The sequence below is a fragment of the Fusarium proliferatum genome, assembly GCF_900067095.1.
Source record: "Fusarium proliferatum ET1 genome assembly, contig: FPRO_scaffold005, whole genome shotgun sequence".
NCBI lineage: Eukaryota > Fungi > Ascomycota > Sordariomycetes > Hypocreales > Nectriaceae > Fusarium > Fusarium proliferatum.
The window spans coordinates 1,531,739-1,549,736 of NW_022194794.1; the positions used below are offsets into that span (position 1 = coordinate 1,531,739).

The 17,998-nt window shown below is 49.5% G+C and overlaps 8 protein-coding genes across 8 annotated transcripts; 3 read left to right on the plus strand and 5 right to left on the minus strand.

Moving 5' to 3' along the window:
* Positions 1-546: 546 nt before the first annotated feature.
* FPRO_10765 (uncharacterized protein) lies at positions 547-1,769 on the plus strand (the record flags this gene model as incomplete). The annotated part of the gene is made up of 2 exons (XM_031231764.1): positions 547-586; positions 658-1,769. The coding sequence occupies 2 exons, from the start codon at positions 547-549 to the stop codon at positions 1,767-1,769; spliced, it is 1,152 nt and encodes a 383-aa protein (XP_031081768.1).
* A 1,813-nt stretch (positions 1,770-3,582) lies between these two features.
* On the minus strand, positions 3,583-4,474 carry FPRO_10766 (putative emopamil-binding protein (phenylalkylamine Ca2+ antagonist binding protein); the record flags this gene model as incomplete). The annotated part of the gene is made up of 5 exons (XM_031231765.1): positions 3,583-3,653; positions 3,703-3,937; positions 3,988-4,124; positions 4,181-4,207; positions 4,273-4,474. The coding sequence occupies 5 exons, from the start codon at positions 4,472-4,474 to the stop codon at positions 3,583-3,585; spliced, it is 672 nt and encodes a 223-aa protein (XP_031081769.1).
* Positions 4,475-4,947: 473 nt separating this feature from the next.
* On the minus strand, positions 4,948-6,072 carry FPRO_10767 (uncharacterized protein; the record flags this gene model as incomplete). Its single annotated transcript, XM_031231766.1, has 1 exon — positions 4,948-6,072. One exon carries the CDS (start codon positions 6,070-6,072, stop codon positions 4,948-4,950), a length of 1,125 nt encoding a protein of 374 aa, XP_031081770.1.
* Positions 6,073-6,533: 461 nt separating this feature from the next.
* On the minus strand, positions 6,534-7,151 carry FPRO_10768 (uncharacterized protein; the record flags this gene model as incomplete). The annotated part of the gene is made up of 1 exon (XM_031231767.1): positions 6,534-7,151. The coding sequence occupies one exon, from the start codon at positions 7,149-7,151 to the stop codon at positions 6,534-6,536; it is 618 nt and encodes a 205-aa protein (XP_031081771.1).
* A 947-nt stretch (positions 7,152-8,098) lies between these two features.
* FPRO_10769 (putative MAPKK kinase) lies at positions 8,099-10,876 on the minus strand (the record flags this gene model as incomplete). The annotated part of the gene is made up of 2 exons (XM_031231768.1): positions 8,099-10,408; positions 10,469-10,876. 2 exons carry the CDS (start codon positions 10,874-10,876, stop codon positions 8,099-8,101), a joined length of 2,718 nt encoding a protein of 905 aa, XP_031081772.1.
* A 3,294-nt stretch (positions 10,877-14,170) lies between these two features.
* On the minus strand, positions 14,171-15,667 carry FPRO_10770 (putative proline-specific permease (proline transport protein); the record flags this gene model as incomplete). The annotated part of the gene is made up of 1 exon (XM_031231769.1): positions 14,171-15,667. One exon carries the CDS (start codon positions 15,665-15,667, stop codon positions 14,171-14,173), a length of 1,497 nt encoding a protein of 498 aa, XP_031081773.1.
* A 665-nt stretch (positions 15,668-16,332) lies between these two features.
* FPRO_10771 (uncharacterized protein) lies at positions 16,333-16,698 on the plus strand (the record flags this gene model as incomplete). Its single annotated transcript, XM_031231770.1, has 1 exon — positions 16,333-16,698. The coding sequence occupies one exon, from the start codon at positions 16,333-16,335 to the stop codon at positions 16,696-16,698; it is 366 nt and encodes a 121-aa protein (XP_031081774.1).
* A 108-nt stretch (positions 16,699-16,806) lies between these two features.
* FPRO_10772 (uncharacterized protein) lies at positions 16,807-17,809 on the plus strand (the record flags this gene model as incomplete). Its single annotated transcript, XM_031231771.1, has 4 exons — positions 16,807-17,079; positions 17,130-17,139; positions 17,212-17,324; positions 17,378-17,809. The coding sequence occupies 4 exons, from the start codon at positions 16,807-16,809 to the stop codon at positions 17,807-17,809; spliced, it is 828 nt and encodes a 275-aa protein (XP_031081775.1).
* Positions 17,810-17,998: the final 189 nt, after the last annotated feature.

Consider the following 17,998-nt stretch of genomic DNA (forward strand, 5'->3'; position numbering starts at 1 on the left):
CTACCAAGGCGCTTCGTGGTATCACGATTACGAATTGTCTGCTGTTGGGCTCTACCAGACTTACACGGCATGAATCACGAGAAATGGCCTCGGTAAGGTGAATCAAAGTCAGAGCATCGCGGCCTTTGCGCGACGTTTGTTTTGCAAGCCATTGTGCCAAGTATCCCCTATACTGCTCGGCTATACATACCTCCCAAACGGGGATAGACATGACTGGCCGCCTTATTCCATATGGGGGCGTCATCTATCGGCTTGCTAGAAACACATTCCCTGCAGGCTCTTGTTTGGGTGTGAGGTGTTTGGTATCCAAAGATGCTTTTGACACTGGGCGTACCACACCACACACCACACACCACAGCCACCGGATTTGCTGTTCCTACATAAAGGTATTGGATTGCACTTCCACTTCCAATCTTACAAAGTTCAACTCCAACACGCCAACCCATCTGTTTAGCACATTGAGCAGTCCTTTACCAAGCCCTCTCTTCATCAATGACCTTGTTGCGTCGAGCCTGTCAGGATCCAGCACTTCCACCTCAGTCAGATATGGCACATCATCCTATGGATTACAAGGGTCTCGTTCAGCGTGAGTCTGAACCCTAACTTAGCTGTGGCTGATTGATTTCTGAATACGTTACTGACTTGACCGGACTAAAGAGAACTGCCGCATGTCCGCCGAAAGCTCAGATGCTGACTTCCAAGTCCTGACTCGGATCGACCTAAGTCGTCAGTGGCATGCTTTCGTTCTCAAGACAGAAGGCGGGAAACGCACCAAATATCTTGAGGAGAAGGCCCCTCGACCTGAGCGTGCGCTCGAACTACTTCACGAGGCCTCGGCTCGTTTGGTAGATCAGTATGTGACTTGTCACGGCTACGATCTTCCTCCTGGTACTGCCAAGAGCTCATCTGGTATGCGTGGTGGTTCAGTGAAACCAGATGTCATTGCTTGTAGTTCCTCTGACAGTGAAGCCTTCGCCTCGGACTCTGACGATTCTGCACTTCCTCCCCGTCGCTCCCACCGACGAAGCCACCGCAGTGGCCGAGCAGAGGGCGAGGCAACCAACACACGACCAGGCCGAGTAGAGGCTGATTCAGGTAGCGAGAGTGATGAGCCTACTAGCCGCCGTACCCCTTTTTGGGTATCTCCTCCTCGTTCAACAGGAATGCCACCTCACGGTCATCCTACCCCCCCTCAACCATGGGGTTATTCGATGCCAATGCAGACACAGACACAGGCACCAGCACCGGCACCAGTCTCTGCCCCTATTCCCGGCATCCGACCAGGCCACTCGATGGTTCCTCCGCCACCAGGTAGAAAGATTCCTATTCCTATTCCGCCCATGGTTGGCAAGTCGTATCCTGCACGTCTCAACATTACCTGGGCAGGCAATGGAAAGAGGAACATGCTTGTGAACGTCTCACCAACTGTCCACTACCTACAGCAAGTAGCAGTCAACGAGGCAAACATGCGCCCTACCGGGTTTGTCAACTCGTCTTCGGCACCGTACCTCCCCCTGCCGAATCATTCTAGCAATGGTCATGCTCTTCTCAGAGCCATGGTACGCCGTGTCACGCTGGACGAGGATGAAACTTATGAGATTGCGGCCTTTGGAAATGACTTGTCTGCCTTGTTCCGCAGTAGTTCGAGCATCCCCAAGTTCGAAATTGAAATCGTCAACGCCAACGTTGTCCCCATCTTCCCCCCCATGCCTCCTCCGCGTCCTGCCTCAGTTGCCTCCTCGCGAAGCAGCGTCGAAATAGCGGATTAGAACATGAAGTTACTTTGCACCACCCACAAAGCACTGAGGACAGTGCCACACAGTCTTTTCAGAGGGTAATCGTGTATCAGTGAGCATATGGCTAAGGCGAAACGGGTTACATAGGCGTGTTAAACTAGGGTACTGAGACGGGAGTTTTGGATGACAACAAGTGTCTGCCATTTAACAGAGTGTGCACATTGGGTCACTGGCGCGTTGCTGAACCAGGGAGATTTCATTTCTCAGCCATTCTTCACTAAACTTGTTAACACTAGGTAGAATGGTACTTTATCAATAAGTTGTCGTTGTTGAACTTGACTTTACAATCATCAACGGAAACTGAAACGGTTGCATATCAAGCATCTGACAGTCTGTGCCTGTTAGTTAGAGGAAACCTTAGTGTGCGTTCTGCAGATTCGAACCGTTACCCCTGATACTTGCACTCGTGTTACTGCAGGCCTGTGCGAATATAATGACGAGTAACATTAGAGGTCGATAATCTGACACTGCGTCTAGATCCATGCTCCTATTGGCAGGATAATTCAAAGCCATGAATTGAGTGACTAAGACCTAGCTCAGCTCCCGCCTCACTTTATTAGCACATGACGGCAGTTACTTGAGCTTTACCATTGCAACGCACTATAATTGATGATCATGGCCTCATGGAGATGGCAGAATCCACGGTAACTAACCGACGCTAGGAGGACATTCGATAAAGGAGGGAGTTGTTGAATGAGGCGGTAAAGAACGTGTGGCTGATATGCATTCTAGTGCAGCTTCAAGCAGGGATTTGACACGGGAAACAGGGATTCTTCAAGTTAGTGAGGATGAATATCATAAATACTCTTGACCATATCACAAGATGAAAATGTGAGATATGCCACAAATTTGGGTGAAGACGAAGGGGTACCACCGCGTTGATGATGATGGATGGACAAATGAATATCAAACATGGCCAGTAGATTTGAGAGCAGCTCATCTCTGTAGCGGCTGACCATATTCTTCACCGACTGGATATTATGCACGCATATGCATATAGCGTCCAGCCCATCGGGATGCCGTGTTACTGTCACTTGACATAGCCTATAGGCAACCGCCTCTAAAGAGAATCCTGAAGCAGTTCGCCAATGTCGATAGCCTCATGGCATGTCATGTCACGAATTGGAGAGGACGGCATGGAAGCAAGGGTGTTATCAGACCAAGTGACTGGTTCAAAAAGACTCACCACAGAATAAGCCTTGAAGAGGAGTTGAGGCCCCCGATATGTGCTTGTGCTGTCGGCGCGGCTCACAACGTTCGGGATCCGACAGCACGGTAAGGGCGGTTATGGAAACGAGGCGAGACAGGATATGGGTCTAGCTACGGAGTAGACTGGCTATAATTTGTAGATGGGGACAAGGGTGAAGCAGGGTGGGAGGCAAAGTCCTGGCGGTGTAGAGAAGACCTTGTCTGGGCGAGGTATGAGTGGAAAGGAGCTGTGAGAGGAGAATAGAATTTGGTGATTATGAAACAGTACACCACATTGATGTCACCTTAGCCGTGACAAGGCGTGCTAGCTTTACACAAAGACTACAATTGAAGCCTTGCTTGTTAGCTTGTCTTGACGATGTGTAAGAACCGTATAGGGGCCTCCAACTAACACAATACATTTCCCGGTCTACACAGCCAACTGTACTGCATAGCACTGTAGTGTAGTGTCAGCCCATGACTTGGTTCTAGAGCAGTCTGTTGTATGCTGTGTTGCTTCACTACTTTTATCTACCACAGATGACCTTTCACCTCAAACCTGTGACAGCATCAACCTGTACTCCACGCCTTATATCCATCACTCCCTCTTCCTCTCTTCCAAGGCTGCAAACGCCCTGGCAACCTGCAGCCAACTATCTCGCAGCAGCACTACATCCTCAAGTTAGCCCAAGTACTTGAAGTTAGCAGTCTAGCTCACCGATAGGTACAATGGCCCAAGGGAGGTTGAAACCAACATAGTAGATCCAAAAGTACAAAGTCTCCGGGCGGCTGTACGCCACGCCGTGCACTCTCGACTCATTCCAGTTGGTCAGGTAATATAACGCAACACCGTACACATGGGCAGTACAGACGACGACCTGCACGACGTGGCGACTGTGCCAATCCCTGAGTATACCTACCACGGCGAGGAATGAGAGGGGTCCCCAGGCGAGCTGTAGAGGCCGTGTAAGCCAGTGAAGCGAAAGAAGCATGCCCAACTTACACATGTGATGGTCTCTACGCTCACGGTGAAGATGTCGTGGGTCAGGTAGCGGGAGTCTGATAGAGTGTATTCCTTCCACAGCTGGGCGAAGAGGGTCGACATGCCAGGGAGTTGATAGCGGTAGACAAGATAGTATCCTTGACAAGTAAGCAAGCATCCTGACGTTGTGACGGGGTCATTCTCTTTGCCTCACCTTCAAAGGTGATATGCAAGAAACCGCCTGCCATCAACTCCCAGTTAGTCTTTTCGTCTTCTGCTTTTGTACAAATGCATGGCTTGACTTACACAGCGCAAACCAAGCAGCAGCAAACTTATCGATGGGCCGCACAGGCTTTGCAGTACGTGTCGTTTGCCAAAGTGTGAGGCCAATCACAGCACCAACGATTGCACCAAAGGTCACTATCAACTCTGCCACTGGTCTGCTGTTGGGGAGATATCCTGGGATAACGGCGTCAACCGGAAAGTATGGATGTTTAAGGTCAGCCATTATTGTGCAACTTTCTGACAATCTATTATGATCATCATCAGCAGCAGCAGATAGAAGAGTCGACTCGACGAGCAGGACTTATTAGAGACCGAAGAACTTCGAGTCCTAGAAAGTGTAAACTCAATGGACCTGTGTAATCAGAATAGGTACTAGGTATTGAATAGTCAGGCACACGGCAGCTGTTTGGCGATGGTTTAATTAACCCCTTGCTCATCACGTGATGGCATCAACCATATGCAATTTCACCCTGTCTCTTCTCTGGAACATATGAATACATATTCATGTAGCTACGAGGTAGTATCAATCGAGATATTGGAGAGTTCTAACTGCCGGAGTTGGGCGACATTTCATGTGTTTTGACTCATCCAAATCCCACCTGAACCCTTGCAAAAGCCGGCCAACCCCAATATCCCTCCCTAATTGTGACGACAATAATACACGGAAACTTGTGAGTAACACATTCAATCAAGTTCTCAGTAGTATAAATTCCCCTTCATGAGTATCCTGGCCGTGCGTAAGAGTTGCGCAGACTCAATCTTCCCATCTCGAATGACAGTCCCAATGTCAACTTTGCCACTCGGATGCCCAATACAAATCGTCTCCTTTGACTGGCCCCCTATCAGATCTGACGCAAGTGTTCCTTTGAGTTGGGAAGCAGCCCCAAGGCAGAGCGCTAGAGTCAACGGCACAGCCTTGTGTGCCTGGCCCATCGACAAAGCAAGGCATCTGATATCAACGTCTGGCGAACCACTCGAGGGGAACAAAAGGACAATTTTGGGAACGCTCTCCGTGTTGGGATCGAGGCCCATGACAACAGCACCGGCTCGACGTATCTCTCCAAGCTTTTCCTTGAGTTCGGGGGTTGACTCGACGATAGCTGGCGTGAGAGACAGGTGATCAGCAAGTCCCAAGCTTTCAGTACTGACGAAAACACCAGGATTGCCCACGTCGACCAGAGATGCCTTGATCTTGGCTCCGTCCTGCAGTTGGAGGACATCCACGGGGTTTCCAGTCGGAAGAGCTTTACCGGTCTTTGCACCAGCAGGATCAATGAAGCTCATGATGATCTTGGAGCCTGTCCCTGGGACCCCGTCCATGACATAATCTCCCTGGTGCGTATACTTGAGAGTTTCGCCCTCAACTCGGAACTTTGAACTCATGACCTTGTTAGTATTGGTATTCAAGAACCGCACCGTGGCCCACTGCAATCCATTCTCATCCTGCTCAACAGTCTTCGCCTGAGCCGACAGCAGCCCACTATCCCACGCTGCAGGGCCAACCAAAGACGACATGTTACCGCAATTCCCAGCCATATCGAGGCTTCCGTCGCGTATTCCAACTTGCACAAATGTGAAGTCCACATCCACGTCTTCTCTCGAAGGTGGTCCAAGGATGACGATCTTTGAGGTCGACGAGACGCCCGAGCCCATGCCATTGAGCTGGCGTCCGTAGGGATCGGGCGAGCCCATTGCTGAAGGGAGTATCTTGTGCCATTGAGATTCTGGAGGAAGATCTCTACGGTGGATGACGAGACCGTTTGATGTTCCACCACGCGCAAACCATGCAGGGAAGCTAGGGGCTGGTGTTGAGGTAGTCATCAGGCGGGTTTGGGAGAGCCTAACTGAATGGATGATGTGCCGTGATAATTGTTTGCAAGACGCCATGATAGTCGCCGTATCCCAGCCGAATAAATCTATAAAAGTTGTTTATACAAGTCGAGAGGATGTTATATAGAGGTTCAAGCTGCCCGGGGATAGCTCGGAGGTCCGAGACCAGAACTAGAGGGGCGAGAGACGCTGAATGTTTAGTGGTTCATACGCTGTAATACCATCAGTCACTTCATCTACCTTTTGCTTCAACTTGGACTTCTAAAAGATCGTCAGAGCCAAAAAGACGATGCTGCCCTGGGCCCAGCGCATATCTATCTGACTGCACCAACTAAATTTGCTCTGACATAAAGGTAAAGATGGCAAAAGGGAAGCAAGACAATGCATCAGCCAACAAACATGGATCCTTGGAGAATAGACCAATCTCAGTCTCAATGTCGCCGTGATATCTATCAGTCCTTCTCAGTCCAGAATCTCCTCATGACCCGATCCGCATAGTCCTCGTCCATCCCCCAATTCTCAACAGCATCCTCGATTCCATCCTCCATACGCTCGATATACTCCTCTTGAGGCACGTCCTCCTCAACCCTCATCTCATCAACATACACCAAGGCTCTCAGCGTCTCGTCCTCTTCCTTGTTCGCATTCGCCCAGTTGACATCCACCTGGAACTTCTGATATGCCGATGGAACGCCTTCATATCTGTCGAGGCTCTCTTCGTCCTCTGCCGGAACAAGGTACAGCAGCCCATAAACACCCTCCTCGGGATTCTGCTGCTCTTTGCCTTTGCCCTTTGTGCTCAGCTGGCGGTTGTCTTCAGCTTCTGGCGTCCCATCGTCATCTGAATCGATAGGGAGCTGCACGACGTTGGCATAGCCGCGCTCGTTGATGATCCATTTCCAGCCCTTAAGATATGCGAGGCCAACGGGTGTGGAGTATGGGCAGCGCCTACGCATCTGCTTAGTCGAGAGGTTTGATCCGTATGCAAAGTAGAGAACCTCTGAGAGATTCTCCTGCATGAGCGTCATGGTGCTGTCCTGCGAAGGTTGGCTGTCGCCCTGAGAGCTCATGGTTGCTCTGGTCGTTGGTTGGCTTATATAGCCTCTAACTAAGCCAGTGTGTTAGTCGAGACTGAGCATGCATACCCGTAGGCTATCGTCCAGCAGTTTTCAACGTACCAATAATAAAAATGACTGTTCGGCGTAGACTCAGGAAATCAGCGTGAGCCCACGAGATGTCGGCGTGAACTTGTGTCGTCCTCGACTTTCTTGTATGATGAATGGTAGACAACTGAATCGCCTCCCATCTGGGCCGCCTGACGCATCGAGGCAAACGGGACTTTCGACTGACGGTTGTGGGTTGTGGGTTGTGTGAATAGGCAGCAAGGCGCTTCAAGCCTCCGCCTCGCACCATCTACTACCAAGAAAATCTATGCATTTCGAGTTCACCACAAAGAATCCGAGCGAGCAAATCAAGTCACGTTCGTGAAAGTTGGAACTTTGGTACAATCCCTTGTCTTTGTCTTTGTCTTTGTCTTTGTCACAATCCTCGGGCTGTCTTGTCTCTTGGAATTCTTTAGTCTCTTTTGACTCATATTACTACTAACTCAGGTACGTACGTTCGTTCATCTTCTCATCTACCAAACTCCTTGTCCCGTGTCTAAAGAGAAAATGCTGCCTTTCATCCATCCCAATCCTGATGCAATCCTCTAGTTCAGGTAAATTAAATCAGAGCGAACGTGGTATCGCCAATCATTCATCACGCATACGCCGCACAGGCATCATCTTCTTTGCAAGTTAAAAACACATTCTGCTTCTCTCAGGCCTTGTTTGAGATTACCACTCCACTCCACTCCACTCCATTCCTACTCATGATTTGAGCAAATCCTCCAAATTCAACCCCTTCAATAAATAAGTAGCCTTGCAGCTTCCGTATCCCACCAATAGCAACATTGAGCACTTCGTAATTCGTTCAGCTTTGGACCCCAATGGAGCCTGATAACCCGCCCGTATCACAATTAGGTGATTGGGATCAGGAAGGGGCTGAGTATCAGCTGGTCCGCGCTAGGTCGTAGGTTGTGGTCAATTTCAAAGGTTTGCGCGAGGAACTCTTTGGCTGCCTCGCTCGCATGTTCAGGGATTGTAGGAGCCGCCTTTCCGCCCCCAATCTTGAAGATAGCCTGGAGCTGACTGCAGTCGGGGAAAGGGTGACTACCAGTCATCATCTCCACCACCAAACATCCAAGCGACCAGATGTCTGCTTTGCGGGTATACGATGTTTGCTTCACAACTTCAGGCGCCATCCAGAAAACGGATCCTTGTAGTGACGGGCGGTGCTTATTGTTGTTGGCGCCGTTTAGAATATTGGAGGCCTCCAGCTTCTTTGAAATACCGAAATCAGAAATCTTGATGGTTCCCTTGTTGTCCACCAGGATGTTGGCTCCCTTGATGTCGCGATGGATAATGTCTCGGTTGTGTAGGTATGAAAGGCCAGTCAGAATCTGCCGAACAAAACTGCGAACCAGCGGCTCTGGAAGCGCACCGTATGAGTTGAGTATCGTCTGAACTGATCCACCAGGCACATACTCGAGGAAAATATTGAGATAATCAGCTGAAGAACTGCAACCAAGATATTGCACAATATTAGGATGTCGAAGATCGCGAAGAAGGCTTATTTCTCGCTTGAGTGCTTCGATCATGCCCTTCTTGCGTGTGTCGCCCTGGCTGTTGGCTCCAGGAGCAGGTGTCTCGACCTGCTTCACAGCGAGAAGCTCTCCAGTAACAGCATGGAGGGCCAGGTACACACTGCCGAACGAACCTTGGCCGATAAGCGCACCCTTCATCCATTTGTCGTCGCCCCAGGACTCTCCAGCCAGGAAGCTTTGTAGCTCCTCGTCTACGTCGTCGCCATCATTGGTCAATGCTTGGCGAAGCTCCTGGAATGATCCGGAGCCCGTTGAGTTGTCACCATCATAGTAGCTTGTGGCCGTGGTGTTGCCCTCAGGGTCAGTGACACTCAGAGCAGCCGAGTCAGAGCCACTCTCAGTAAAAGAGACATAAGACTTGCGATTGGGCTCGAGAGAAGACTCCTCTTGAAGGGTGTCAAGAACCGATGATGTTACTGAATCCCGGTTGTAGGCATTCTGAGGAACGCGAATGTGAGAGTCCCGAGACTTCACCTTAGCAAGCTGAGAGTTGGCATTAAGCCAAGAATCAGCAATGGTTGGGATGGGAGGCGCATCCTGAATACTGGAGGCAAAGCTGAGGCTACTAGCAACGCTGAGCCGGCTGTTGACCTTGCTCAAGCGAGTTGACCGTCGCATGGAAAGTCGGGCTGTGCGGTCAATGTCTTCTCTGGTGTGGTCAGGGAAGTACGAGGTGAGATCAGAAGCAATCAACTCGCTGGGAGGTCGAAGACCGCCAAACTGTCGCAGGGCTCCGACACGTCGAGCCGGCCGCGATTCGATCTCCGACGGAGGGCGCTCCAGATCCTTGGCTGCGTTATGTAGATTTCGTTCCCGGTCCTGGTAAGATATTGGCGACAATGGGGACTGCAGTTGATCGTTCCATTTCTCCCCAAGCATCTTCTGGACCTTAAGTTGGCTACGCTTGTCCACTGTTTCCAGAGCACGGGCGTGTTTCTGTTGTTCTTCTTCCATGGCGATGGCAGCAGCGCGCTGCAGTTCCGCCTCCCCTGGTTCGCCTGCTGGAACCCTCCGTAATATCAGTCGATTTCGTTCCGGCCGTCGTTGGTCCTTGATAATGCGCCAAAGTTCCGTATCGCCCAGTCGTCGGCACTGGCCTGGATCAGGATCGATGCCAGCCAAAACCCAGAAACAGTAGTTTCTTTCGTGGTCCTCACGCAGAGCGAACTTTCGAAGAGTCACCCGCATCACCTCCTCGCAAGTACTACACGCGGAAATCTTGACAACCTTCGTAACGCCGCCAGTTGATATAACGCGAATAACTTCTTGACCCTGTGGTAAGGCAGCCATCAGTGAACCGTCCATACTGGAGTTATTCCTGGTATGGGTCGTTACCAGACGGTTTGCCGGAAGATCCGGGTTGGTAATGACAATCCTTTGGCCTTGAGCATTTGCAGGGCTTGTGACATATGTCTTCCCTCGGGCCCTTAGGTTCCGCAGATCGGTACCAGGGAGAGGGGAGTTTGGTCTCGAGGAATTAATGCCATTATCTAAAGCACCGTGTAAATCCATTTGCCTCGAAAACCGTTTGTTGGAAGCAGATGTCGGAACACCTCGAGATGTGTGCATTCTTGGCGAGTCATGGGGTGCAGTGATGTGAATATCGAGCCCGCCAAATGAATCCTAGACACGAACAGTCAGTCTGAGAGCCCAGCAACTATAGCCATCGCTGATGTGGCCTACCCGATTTCGTTTCTTCTCGTTGGCATATGCCCGGGTTCTCAGCTTTTTGATGCTAAGGAAAAGGCGGACGCGATCGCCGACCTTCTCAACACCCATTTCTTTCAGCACATCTTTATCCATTTCCAGGAGATTCTCGCCGTTGATGTGATTTTTCCGGAAGATCTTTTCATACTCGCCGCACTTTACAGATCGCAGGTATTCGCAGACTTGCTCTTCATCCCAGTTCTTGACGGATTCAGCGGGGTCGCTTTCGTTGAATTCGGATTCTGTCGGGCTGCCATAAGCACCTGAAGGGGGCATCGTGGGAGCTCTTCTGGGAGGGGCCATTGTGGGTTGAGAAGGAACAGGAGTGAGAGACGAAGCACCCAAGCCGGTGGGAAACGACGCTTTCGAAGCTAGCATGGCCATGCTGAATACGCAGCCAAGAGTGTTTGCAAGTGGTATGATTCAAGTTATGGCTCGTTGTCAAATGGCGGCGCCTGAGACACCAGAACGAGGTGGGATACCCAGACCCAGCTGAGTCGATCGATGGTCGCTCACCCGATGGTGATTGGGGTATGTGCGAAGTGGCGGAGGATGGATTATAGAGCCAATGGAGGCTCTATTCTGTATTATTAGTAACGCGGAGCCAAACAAGGAGAAACTGCGATCAACGCGAAGCACTTCATAAAGAAATGAAGAAGAGTATAGAGAAATCCAGGTCCAGGTCCAGATCCACCAAAGCTGAAGCTGAGCTTTTGGTGGTGAGGTGAGGTTTGGAGGAGAAAGAGTGACGATGGGCGGACAATGGTGAGGTGGAATACAAATTATTAGCCAAAGAGGCCAGGCCCGAGGGGGAATGGAGCGGTTTGGCAGCTCGGGTGCAGGGGAATGGAGAATGAGCAGGGGACTGACGGTGGTTGCGGCGAAGGTACCACCAAGACAGCGGGTACTTTGAGCTAGAACATTTTAGTGCGCATTGGTAGTGCCTATCAGCTGCATCAGCCAGGTATCTACAAGACCTACAGGTACCTCCGTGAACGGTGAAGTGGTGCTTCATTACCTACCTTAGTAGCCTGGTTCAGGTTTGGGGGGGGATGGGGTGCTTGGCCAGCTCTGAAGCGTCAGATGTGGCCCCTGTAGGCTAACAATCACGCTGTGATGGATGGAAGACTCACGAATCAATAGACGCCGGATGGTTGGATGAGCTGCTGACTCGCTAATGTGAAGGACCTGAAGAGTTGCCCGACACCATGTTACATGCAGGGAGCAATTGTTGATGCTACGAATGGCCCGAGAGTCGGGTAAAACTCCACCGCGAACAATACGTATGCACAAAGAGGTCAACACGAAGCGATCCCCGGAATCAGACCAGACCAGACCAGACCAGATGGAAGGGATGATTGGATGGCCGATCTGATCGCGCGGCGTCGCTACAGAGTTCCAGAGGGAAAAAGAGCTCCACATGCCACGCTGATCGTGACGAAAAGACAAGGGCAGAGCCGCCGCTAAAATCTGGTGTGCATAGAAGATGGAATTCTGGTCACCTTCATGCACAAGAGATGAGGCTAGGGCTTTTGCTGGCAATGGTTGCGCGCGAGCGAGTTTCAAGTATGTTCTACAATCTCCGCCCACGAAACATGTTGTGCCAGCGCTTCCAAAGATAGACAGACGGACGACATGAATTAGCGCCATGACGAGAATCATCACAACTTGAAACCGAGGCACAAAGACGGGCAGCGACAGATATTGTGTCTTTGAGTGTAACTACTCACCGTCACCAAAATACACAACCTCCAACTTGGCTTGCTGATTCGTGGAGCGTCGGAGCATGAAACAAAGTGAGCCCAGCTGGGATCGAGGCGCCTGTAAATTGTCTTGATAGGTCGGTTGCTGGTCCTTGATGAAACAGACCGTGTTTCGACCAGGGCCACTCGGATGACGCCGTCTGAGTTAAAAGAGCGCATTTCTCTCCGCTGTGCCATACTGTGCTTTGCTGTCCAGTTGTTTTCTTGCTGGTTGTGAAGCTTGATGCAGGGAAATAATAACAGCGTGTTGCTAGTTTCCCCCAATGCGTTCGAGAAACAACTGAGGAACGAAAAAATGTCCGTGAACGAGCTATTGAATTGTAGTGGTTCATTGCCTTGAAATGGGTTACTTGCTTCTTCCCATCTTGCATAAGAATGGTAAGTTAGCCGTAACTTAATTGCTTACCACGTGCTTACCGACCTCTCAGAGGAATGGAGGCTGTCAGGCCATGTCCACAATCGCATTCACTTCCCACACCTAATCTCCTATCAAGCTATCAGTGATCGTGAACTTCTAATTTCGGCATCGTTTGTTCCTTGTTATCTTTGATGAGTCCCTCGTGTTATCCGGGGTATGCATTGCACATGTAGTGTAGCTTCAGAACTTTAATTCTTATATCCATCCTTTGCAGTGGCCACATTGCTTCGGTCAATACCACTGATTAGGCGCCTTACCCCCGGCGGATGGAAATCTACGCTTCGGCTAAACTCGCTGAAGACCATTGTCTGTAGGGAGTACATCCATAATATGGTCGTCAAACGAGCTCCGTCCGCCACGGTAACTGGCCTCGTAATCCGTGCCTGCTCTCTACGCTTGGACTCTCTATTGATCGGAAAGTGGGCGATCTGATATCAAAACCCACGCACTCCTGAGAGCTTTGTCCTATATGTGCCAACAATATGATAGGGGCATCTCAAAGTCTGGGTCCTCACGAGTCAATGCGACGTATAGGGTCCAAGGTAATAAGGAGGTTGTCAAGGATTATCAGGCGCACATGGATATTAATTGTCACCCGGCCCTACGATCCGATCGATTTGTTTGCAATGCTTGTATGTATCATTGGATGCAATCATTATCACCGCCGGTTTACCTCCCTGTGGGTACTATGCACAAGCATCGATGATATAGTTAGCATTGAGAACCAGCATATCATCATCTCCTTCATACATATCACCTCCGGCATATCCATCTTCACCAGCATTGCGAACATTGAAGGCGGTCCTTCAATATACGGTGCGTTTGCAGTTGGACAAAACGGTCAATACATAAATCTAAGGGGGGGACTCCGTAAGAGAATTAAGACTCGTAACTGAAATAATAAAAAGACTCAGGTAAATTTAATAGGAGTTAAGTTAGTATGGGATGGCTTAGTAGAGCCTTAGACCAACTATTTTTGGTATTGTAATTAGAGATAAGAAGTCTCTCATCTGTTGGACTGGTTATCACGAGAAGGATAACCATCAGCTATGGCCTATCAATTCCATCACCCCTTGAAGCTGAACTGTTCATTCTCAAATATATCTCACTGTTCTAATACGCTCGGTATAGAACATCATAGGCAAAGATGAAGCTTGTACCAGGAATGCGATGTCGTTTTAGACTATCAAAGGGGAGGCAGGCCGATTTGAGAACTCTTTTCTAAATAGCAAGAATACTCATATAAACTTATATTAGTCTTGGTAGACCTTCAGACTACTTGTTTTTGGTATCCAAGCTTAGGGTCAGAGGTTTTCTTGCCAGAGCAGATATTCAAAGATTATTCTACCACGGCCCACAGTCTCCGAGTGATATTGCCCCTGACAGGCAGTGGTCTTTCTGCAGCCAGTACTTCATCCATCCCTTCATACATATCAACATCTTCAGGATTTCTAACCCATCCATCTCCCCGATGATACAGTCGGTGGCCAAAGTAGATCAGCAGAAACGCAGGAATGCCGATGTAAGCCGTGAAAAAAAATCACCCACTGACCACTGTGAAGGAAAGAAAACAGTGAATCCGTTGATGGGCAAAAGAATCATGGACACAATGACTCCCAAGTACATGCCCCATGACTGGAGACTAGAGCAATATGGGGACTCCAACTTATGATGAGTGATGACTTTGCGGTATCTCACGTAAATTATACCACAGCAGATCCAACTAATATAGCCCGAGGTATTGGTGAGATTGATTAGCCAGTTGAAGGCCGTCAGACTACTATTTGACAGGCTGAGGTATGCTAGGCATCCCAGGGAGGCAGTGATCAAGACTGCATGATATGAAAGGCCATATCTATTGCATCTCTTGAATATCGCAGGTGCATTTCCGGCCTTTGCAAGCGAATAAAGATTTCGAGAGGCAGAGTAGAGGAATGCGTTCGCAGCCGTGATCGCTGAAAGGAGGATCAGTGTATTGACGATGCTATCCAGGACAGGGATGCCGGCGTTCTTGATAGCGATGATGAAAGGAGACCGCGCAGTCCCAGGTGCTGTAAGCCGGGGATCATTTGATGCGCAGACTACACCAATCCCGAGGACGGAGGGCATGAAAAGAACGATCAGCCGCCAAATATATCGTGGAGCGGCTCGGGGGAGGTTATAGCGTGGCGATTGCATCTCGCCCGCTGTCACAATGAGTTGTTCAGGAGCCAAGACGAATGCAAAGGGTGCTAGAACAGAAGACTGAAGAAGTGCAACAAGTCGTCCGGCATCGCCCTCCACGATATGAGTGCTCACTGAACCAGGGTCTTTCCAATATCGAAAGTAGAGAGCATCTCTATCAGGACCTCCCCCGAAAAACAACACAATTGTGAGAAAGATGAGGCCTAAGATGAGGGGAACTTTCATCCCTGCGCTCCAAAACTTACACTCTCCAAAGACTCCGATAGAGAAGAGGTTAACAATGACGATGATAACGTATATGATGGTGATCCACACGGCGCCATTAACCGCAGTTCCCCAATAGTTGATGAGAAGTGTAGAAGCGACGAATTCGTAGGGGATCAAGATGCCAAGAGAGTACCAGTAGAGATATCCCATTGCAAAGCCCATGCTGCGAGACACATATTTGTGTCCGTAGTAGGCCATAGTGCCTCCTGGAACAGGGAGATAAGTTGCAACCTTGGCAATTCCAGTGACGATGCAGTAAATCAGTATAGACAGAACTCCATACGAAATCAGGAGGAACAGAGGACCGCCAATGCGAAGAACCTGGGCGGTTCCTAGGAACAGTGAAGTTCCAATAGCACCCCCTATGGCTATCATCTGAGAGTGCCGAGGCTTGAAGACACGGTGTGTATCTTCGTTTCTTTCAGGGTCTGAGCTACCATTTCGAATGGTTTCAACTTCACCAAGATGACTTGGGGACTTTTCTTGCTCATCCCTGGCTTTGAGAGAATGGGGCCCCGGACTCGTGAGGATAGACTCTGGCATGACTGGAATGAATATTGATGCACCAACGAGACAAGGTTGAATATAGATTTAAGGAGAGAATAGGAATGTCTTGAAAGACGTGAAAAGGGGATTTTTCTTGCTCATTTTATATTAAACAAGAAGACCCATACCACTAACTACCACACAAATCACTCCAAGCGGCCATGGCATTTAAGCAGGGCACCTTGGCCAATAGAAAGTTCTAATGCATTGATAAAACTACTACGTACTGAGGTAGGTATCTTCATAAATACCATAAGGTAGGCCAAGCCGATAGCGAAGGGTGTTCCTCACCTTAGTTTGGTAGTCTTCACTTACACGGATGGCTAGCAATTTACCTATCGCCGGTGTATGGAGGCGCGAAGCTTTCAACGCGGAGAAGTGTGGAGAAACCCTGTCTATCAGTAGTTGATAGTCTGGGCCTTTCCACGCCGTTGGCGCCGCTATGAAGCTCATTTGGCGCCAACGGCGGGATTTCATGAGGGGGGTTCATGAGAGATAAGTTCGGGATTGGTTCGGAGGCTGATGCAAAGTCACCTAAGTATCATAGATATCAAGTAAGACTGAAAAATAGTCGGTAATACGTCGAATATATCTAGCTAGCCTAGGTCTCAAAGATCCAGATCTGGCATCTAGTAACAGACCATAAACATCAACTATCCACGATGGCTCACCCGTTTGTCTCCAACTCAAACATTCTCCATCGTTCATTCGCTCGTCAGCCTGACAGAGTCGTTTCTGCCTCAGGCTTATCTCTCTTTCTTGAGTCTGGCCGTGAAATCCTTGATGCTTCAGCCGGACCAGCCGTATCATGTCTCGGCTTTGGACGTCCAGAGATTGCTGAAGTGGTCGCGAACCAGATGAACCAGCTTCCTTACCTCTACTCTGGCGCACGTTTCACTTGCGACGTGACCGAGGAGCTTGAATCGATGCTTCTGCAAGGGCAACCCGGTGGTCTGTCCAAGGCCATATTCGTCAACTCTGGAAGCGAAGCCACTGATGCTGTTATCAAGCTCGCAACACAATACTAGCACGAGCGAGGAATGACCCAGAAACACCATGTCATCGCAAGAAAACAGAGCTACCATGGAAACACAATTGGAGCACTCTGCGTTTCTGGCCACAAATCTCGAAGGGCCATGTACGGCCACTGGCTCTCTCATAATGTCAGCTTCGTTGACCCCTGCTTCGCTTATAGGCTGAAGGGAAACGAATCCGACCAAGATTATGTCAAGCGACTGGCAGATCAACTTGAGGCAGAGATTCTCCGTATTGGACCCGAGAACGTTTCTGCATTTGTGGCTGAGACTGTCAGTGGAACTACTCTAGGTTGCCTTCCTGCTGTACCTGGATACTTTAAAGCTGTCCGAGAGATTTGTGACAGACATGATGTCCTCTTGATCGTGGATGAAGTGAGTTACTGCATATTGCGCCGATGAACATAGTTTCTAATACATCTTAGATCATGTGCGGTATGGTGAAAACAGGCACTATGCATGCTTAGGAACAGGAGGCCATTTCAGGGCCTGATATTCAGATGATAGGCAAAGCTCTTGGTGGGGGGTTTGTTCCCCTGTCTGGCGTGTTGCTTCGCAATAAGATATTCGACGCCCTCGCAGACGGATCTCAGGGATTAGCCCATGGACACACATTACAGGTAACCTTTATATGACAAGAAGTTAACATGGAACTGGCTGACATTCTCAATAGGCTGACCCGGTCGCTTGCGCTGCAGCCCTCGAGGCTCAACGCATCATTCGTGATGAAGATCTTCTCACTAACGCCCGAGAAATGGGTAAGGTCTTGGAGAGGCTCCTGAGAACAAATCTTGGACATATGGAATATGTCGGCGATATCCGTGGGCGTGGTCTTTTTTGGGCCGTTGAGTTCGTTCAGGATCGTGGCACCAAAACACCCTTCCCGGCAGATATGAGACTGTGTCACCAGATTGTCGACAAAGCGCTTGATCTGGGCTTGAATATTTTGGGAAACCTGGGTGAAACTGGAGACATCCATGTTGATCATGCCATAATGTCTCCCCCATATGTGGTAACTGAGTCTGAGCTGGGACGGATGGTCGGCATTCTAAGGGAATCTATTCAGACTGTAATGTCTGAGGTTATTGATATTCAAGGGGCGTGACTCTAAGCATGCTTCAAAATAGATAGTTCTAATTGCCGATGTCCTTTCAGGTACCGTATTGTACAAGTAAATGGCTATCAGTCTGTCTAAGCTCCATAAGCCCTAGCCTTTTGAGAAAAGACATCAGTGCGGCCCATGGCTACAGCTAGCAACTCCAATCAATCTTGCAGTATTACAACATCTTTTCTT